General features: G+C 45.7%; 1 protein-coding gene across 2 annotated transcripts in view; it reads left to right on the top strand.

The window, feature by feature from the left end:
* LOC143292085 (A disintegrin and metalloproteinase with thrombospondin motifs 2-like) overlaps positions 1-7,500 on the top strand; it is a 106,872-nt gene that overhangs the window by 73,463 nt on the left and 25,909 nt on the right. For both annotated transcript variants that reach the window (XM_076602259.1, XM_076602258.1), the window contains exons 8-10: positions 2,628-2,733; positions 4,661-4,804; positions 7,390-7,500. The exon at positions 7,390-7,500 is cut by the window's right edge and continues 52 nt beyond it. In XM_076602259.1, coding sequence (XP_076458374.1) covers positions 2,628-2,733; positions 4,661-4,804; positions 7,390-7,500 — 361 coding nt within the window. The remainder of the gene's footprint in view (positions 1-2,627; positions 2,734-4,660; positions 4,805-7,389) is intronic.

The following is a 7,500-nucleotide window of genomic DNA, read 5'->3' as shown; positions in this document are numbered from 1 at the left end:
CCACCCTCCCCCTCCCGTGAGGTTGAACTAGATGTGAGCCCTTTACGCGAGAAAAAATAAGATTAAAAAAAAAAATATATAATATAAAATTTTAAGATACCATGGAGGGAAAAGGAAACGGGGGGTGGTGGGGGGGGGGGGGGTGAGGTGGCGAGAGAGGAGCGTGGAAGAAACGAAACGAAATTATATTTTTTTTACCAGTGTGTAATGAGAGAAGCAAATATGTTTGCTTTCTTTCTTTCTTTCTTTCTCTCTCTCTCTCTCTCTCTCTCTCTCTCTCTCTCTCTCTCTCTCTCTCTTTATCGAGCCTCAGGGGAAAAAGGGAGGGAGAGACAGACAGGCAGATAGGCACGACGGGAGGGTTGACTACCTTTCATTTCCTCGGGACAAACTGAGAGAACAACACAGAGAGAGTGAGAGATAGAGAGAGAGAGAGAGACGGGGGGAAATGTCACTCCCAACATTTGTATTTGTATTTATATTTGTATTTCTTTTTATCACAACAGATTTCTCTGTGTGAAATTCGGGCTGCTCTCCCCAGGGAGAGCGCGTCGCTATACTACAGCGCCACCCTTTTTTTTTTTTTTTTTTTTTTTTTTTTTTTTTTCCTGCGTGCAGTTTTATTTGTTTTTTCCTATCGAAGTGGATTTTTCTACAGAATTTTGCCAGGAACAACCCTTTTGTTGCCGTGGGTTCTTTTACGTGCGCTAAGTGCATGCTGCACACGGGACCTCGGTTTATCGTCTCATCCGAATGACTAGCGTCCAGACCACCACTCAAGGTCTAGTGGAGGGGGAGAAAATATCGGCGGCTGAGCCGTGATTCGAACCAGCGCGCTCAGATTATCTCGCTTCCTAGGCGGACGTGTTACCTCTAGGCCATCACTCCACTTCCAAAAAAGAAAGAAACGGGGGAAAAAAAGAGAGGTCAGTCCCAAAATAGAATGAGAAGACCGACCGACAGACGCACAAGAGGAAGGGGAAAAAAAAGAAAAGAAAGGAGAGAAATAGAAGCAGGGAAAAGAAACAACAGAAGGGATGAAAGAAAGGAGCGACGAGGAAAAGAAGTGAGGAATTCTACACAAACAAAAAACCAGCACACACACACAAAAAAAAAAACAAAAAAAACGCGCACACATGCGCGCGCACGAACACACAACTCTCTCTCTCTCTCTCTCTCTCTCTCTCTCTCTCTCTCTCTCTCTTTGTTTTTTTGTGTTTTTTTTGTTTTGGTTTGTTTTTGTTTTTTGGGTTGTTGTTTTTTTTTGTTGTTCTTGGAAGAGTGAAAGGGGGGACACTTTTTTAAATCTAATTTTACTTTTTTTCTTGAAGTATTTGCTTTTGTTCTTGCATTTTATTTGCATTTTTCTTACTCTCCTCCCACCACCCCCACCACCCCACTCCACCCCCCGTTCGCCGGATGTAAAAAATAATAATAATAAATTGTGCTTATTCCCTTACACTCGTGAAATAAAATTTCGTTCGTTCGTTCTCTCTCTCTTTCTTTCACTTTCTCTCTCACGCACGTTCACACACACACACACACACACACACACACACACACACACACACACACACACACACACACACACACACACACACACACACACACACACACACACTGGCACACACACACACACACACACACACACACACACACACACACACACACACACACACAGAGAGAGAGAGAGTCTTCACCTTCATAGCTCAATGCCAAGGAACGAATAGCGAACTCCTATCATTTATTTCCAAGGGAAGGACGTACCTTTGATCCATGACGCTGTTGTGTTGTGAGGATTTCTTGAAGAAGAAAAAAAAAAAAACTGGTCTGGGAGAAAAAAGATAAAGGATGCAAGCATACGATATTGTCTTACAAAATAAACCTCTCACCGCAGACTGTGTGTCTGTGTCCGTGTCTGTGTGTCTGTGTCTGTGTAGTGTGGGTGTATGTATGCGTTAAACACACACACACACACACACACACACACACACACACACACACACACACACACACACACACACAAACACACACACACACAGAATCCAGATGGTTTATTCATGTATAGGCCTTGGTACCCTATAAAGGGGTATATAAACATTATGTTTGTAAACGTTACATTACAATGCATGTAAACGTGAAAACACTGCGTCTAACAAAAAATGGAAAGAAAACTGTACTTCGGAGAGTCGTTTCTGTTGTATAATTATGGGGGGGAACATATAAAAATAATAATGTGTGCGTGCACGCGCGCGCGCGCGTGTGTGTGTGTGTGTGTGTGTGTCTCTCTCTCTCTCTCTCTCTCTCTCTGTTAAAATGCTTTATCTTTGACGTTTTTGCCATTATTGCGAGGAATACGGGATCCATTTTATGCTTCTCCGTCCAGCTCTTCAACACTTTGAAATACATACCAGCTGAAATATTTCCTTAAACCATGTCGCTTCCAACAAAGCCCTAGTGACGGTGCGACGAGGCAGAGTGAAACTGAAAGGTAAACTGAAAGTGCCTGTGTGTGTGTGTTGTGTGTGTGTGTGTGTTGTGTGTGTGTGTGTGTGTGTGTGTGTGTGTGTGTGTGTGTGTGTGTGTGTGTGTGTGTGTGTGTGTGTGTGTGTGTGTGCTGCATGCAGGCTACGCCCCCATCACAGGAATGTGTAACCCTTCACGTGCCTGTGCCGCTGTAACGGAGGAGGGCTTCACGTCAGGCTTCATCATCGCTCACGAAATGGCTCACGTGTAAGGAAGGTCCCGGCGTTTTTTTGTTTTTGTTTTTTTTGTTTGTTTGTTTGTTTTTTCGTTTTACCTGTTTTAGTTTTTTAACTTTTCGTTCATTGTTTTGTTTTATTTTCTGTCTTTTTTTTTTCTTAGTATTCACAAAACTTACACAATTAAACAATATAAGTATCATAGACAACGTATTCCAGCTATTTTCTTTTCATAATACTAATTTCTTTGTGTATTTGTTTTTTGTTTTGTTTTGTTTTGTTTTGCTTGTTTTGTCACGTAAATTGCTCTTTAATCAGCGTTTTTCTACTGAGTTGCACATATGGACACGCATACGTGCAGGCTTACAGACGCAGATCGACAGACACACAAACAAGCACACACACTCACGCACACGGACGCACGGCACACACGCACACGGACGTAGTGTAGGGTAAGCTCTCAAAGCTTGACCAGCTCGCAGGTCCAGCATGTAGCTATATCTTCGTCATAGAGATAGTGCACAATACAATGCAAATTCAACGCAAAATGCAATACAAATGCAATATATTACAATACAGAACAATACAACGCATTTTTGTATACAGTTACGATGCATTGCGCTACAGCGCAACATAATAAATCCAAAACAATATAATAAAGTGCAATAAAATAAAATAAAACAGCCCAGCACCACACGGTGGAATACAACACCATACAATACAAGATGTATATGATGCAATACAACTACAATATATCACACTACAACTATGACACAATACAACACACTACAGTACAGCGATACAAATGCATCGCAATACCACACTACCCCACACCAAACCACACCACAACCACAACCACAACCACGCCACACCACAACCACGCCACACCACAACCACGCCACACCACAACCACAACCACGCCACACCACAACCACGCCACACCACAACCACAACCACGCCACACCACAACCACAACCACGCCACACCACAACCACGCCACACCACAACCACAACCACAACCACGCCACACCACAACCACGCCACACCACAACCACGCCACACCACAACCACAACCACGCCACACCACAACCACGCCACACCACAACCACGCCACACCACAACCACAACCACGCCACACCACAACCACGCCACACCACAACCACAACCACGCCACACCACAACCACGCCACACCACAACCACGCCACACCACAACCACGCCACACCACAACCACAACCACGCCACACCACAACCACGCCACACCACAACCACAACCACGCCACACCACAACCACAACCACGCCACACCACAACCACGCCACACCACAACCACAACCACGCCACAACCACAACCACAACCACGCCACACCACAACCACGCCACACCACAACCACAACCACGCCACAACCACAACCACGCCACACCACAACCACGCCACACCACAACCACAACCACGCCACACCACAACCACGCCACACCACAACCACGCCACACCACAACCACAACCACGCTACACCACAACCACGCCACACCACAACCACGCCACACCACAACCACAACCACGCCACACCACAACCACGACACACCACAACCACAACCACGCCACACCACAACCACGACACACCACAACCACGACACACCACAACCACGACACACCACAACCACAACCACGCCACACCACAACCACAACCACGCCACACCACAACCACGACACACCACAACCACGCCACACCACAACCACAACCACGCCACACCACAACCACAACCACGCCACACCACATAACAGCCACACCACCACCACGCAACATCAGAACCACATAACAATCACACTACACCGTATCTTCAGCATCATGATGACTCTGTGTGTGTGTGTGTGTGTGTGTGTGTGTGTGTGTGTGTGTGTGTGTGTGTGTGTGTGTGTGTGTGTGTGTGTGTGTGTGTGTGTGTGTGTGTGCACCAGGTTCGGGCTGGTGCATGACGGGGAGGGCAGCCCCTGCAGGGGTCCGGCATACAGCACGGCCATCATGGCGCCTCTGGTGGAGGCCAAGATCAACCGCTTCCGGTGGTCCCAGTGCTCCAGAGCCCGTATGCAGGAAGTCATCCCGTAAGGACAACACCACAGTACAATCCAATCCAATCCAATCCAGTCCAGTCCAATCCAACCCAACCCAACCCAACCCAACCCAACCCAACCCAATCCAATCCAATCCAACCCAATCCAACCCAACCCAATCCAACCCAACCCAATCCAATCCAATCCAACCCAACCCAACCCAATCCAACCCAACCCAATCCAACCCAACCCAAACCCATCCAATCCAATCCAATGCAACCCAATCCAACCCAACCCAACTCAACCCACCCAATCCAATGCAACCCAACCCAACCCATCCAATCCAATCCAATGCAACCCAACCCAACCCAACCCATCCAATCCAATCCAATGCAACCCAACCCAACCCATCCAATCCAATCCAATGCAACCCAACCCAACCCAACCCATCCAATCCAATCCAATGCAACCCAACCCAACCCAACCCATCCAATCCAATCCAATGCAACCCAACCCAACCCAACCCAATCCAATCCAATCCAACCCAATCCAATCCAACCCAATCCAACCCAATCCAATCCAATCCAATGCAACCCAATCCAACCTAACCCTACCAATCCAATCCAATGCAACCCAATCCAACCCAATCCAACCCATTCCAATCCAATCCAATCCAATCCAACACAACCCAACCCAACCCATTCCAATCCAATCCAATGCAACCCAACCCAACACAACCCAATCTAATCCAATCCAACCCAACCCAACCCAACCAATCCAATCCAATGCAACCCAACTCAACCCAACCCAATCCAACCCAATCCAATCCAATCCAATACAATGCAATGTAATAAATACAATACAATACAATACAACACCAGGCCCAACGCTCAGTTTACACCACAGAATGACACAAGCGTGCAATTTGGCCAACAGCAACGTGAGAGCTGTATGATCAATGGTTCATTCATTGCATTTTGAAATCATATCCAGTTTAGTCTTTTGTGAAGGACTATGTGAAGGACTATGAAACGTGAGCGAAGGAAGCAGGGCTCAACTTCTGGAGACATAAGATAAGATAAGATAAGAATAACTTTATTATCTCCAACTGGAGAAATTTGGTCAGGTGCATTATCACAACATAGACAAGTAAACAATATGGGGACCATAACTGTAAAAGCCAACAACAGCCCCAACAAATATTACGAAGATACAAATGTAAAAAATATCACATACATCGTTTCATACATACATCCACACACTGCAGGTAATAACTAGTATTCTTAATGTAAAAACAGAAAGAATTAAGAAACATTATTTGAATATAATTATAAACATAGCCTACTATACTGCACATTGATTATAATAGACAGATAAGATAAAAATAAAGATGAATTGCGGAAAACCACAACCAGATAATCAGCACACACCCGCACCGCACCCCCCACCCCCCCACCCACCCCACCCCACACACGCAGATAACTTGATCAAACAAGAGTAATAAACATATGTTCTCAAATAAAAGCATTTCACATATTCGCTTTTAAAAACATTGCAATTAAATATTACATCGTAATTATTGAACAGAAATATATTCCCTTGCAACACCTGTGGGAAGTGCTGTGCATCCAGAATCGCCCTCTTCTCCCATATGAGGACACACACCGACAGATAAGGCAGGCGGGAGACTCCATCATCATGACTCTCAAAATAGGGGGCAAGATTGCACTGGCTCTTTAGTGCTGCAGCCTTGGGGGCTGGTTTGGCCTTTGGGAACCATCCCAACGCCGACTGTCCTAAAACCCTCTTGGCCGAAAGAGTGGTGATGTGACTTGGGTAAGACACTCTCTACATTTATCAGTTTCTAACCAGGATATTTGGGACAGAGGTTGTCTCCTCTGCTGTTCTGATGGTCATAGTCAGACACTACAGACCAATATAGATACAACAATGCAATACAATACAATACAATACAATGCAATACAATACAATGCAATGCAATACAATACAATGCAATACAATACAATACAATACAATGCAATACAATACAATACAATACAATGCAATACAATACAATGCAATACAATACAATGCAATACAATACAATACAATACAATACAGTGTGGCCAGCCGCCGTGGTGCAGTGATTAGCGTCACGGACTGACAGCTGGTTCACACGACACGACACGACATCACGAGTGGAGTGATGGCCTAGAGGTAACGTGTCCGCCTAGGAAGCGAGAGAATCTGAGCGCGCTGGTTCGAATCACGGCTCAGCCGCCGATATTTTCCCCCCCTCCACAAGACCTTGAGTGGTGGTCTGGACGCTAGTCATTCGGATGAGACGATAAACCGAGGTCCCGTGTGCAGCATGCACTTAGCGCACGTAAAAGAACCCACGGCAATAAAAGGGTTGTTCCTGGCAAAATTCTGAAGAAAAATCCACTTCGATAGGAAAAACAAATAAATCTGCACGCAGGCAAAAAAATACAAAAAAAAAGGGGGGGGGGGGGGTGGCGCTGTAGTATAGTGACGCGCTCTCCCTGGAGAGAGCATCCCGAATTTCACACAGAGAAATCTGTTGTGATAAAAAGAAATACAAATACAAATACATCAAATACGATACGATGTCACAGACACCTGTTCTGTCTGGACGACAACCCGGACATAGACAGCGGCCTAGATGACCACTACGATCTGGACAGCGGTCACCTGTTGCCGGACGACGTGGGCCGCCAGTGGTCACT

This window comes from Babylonia areolata, chromosome 18 (genome assembly GCF_041734735.1).
Source record: "Babylonia areolata isolate BAREFJ2019XMU chromosome 18, ASM4173473v1, whole genome shotgun sequence".
Classification (NCBI taxonomy): Eukaryota; Metazoa; Mollusca; class Gastropoda; order Neogastropoda; family Buccinidae; genus Babylonia; species Babylonia areolata.
This window is presented reverse-complemented; position numbering and strand designations above follow the sequence as displayed.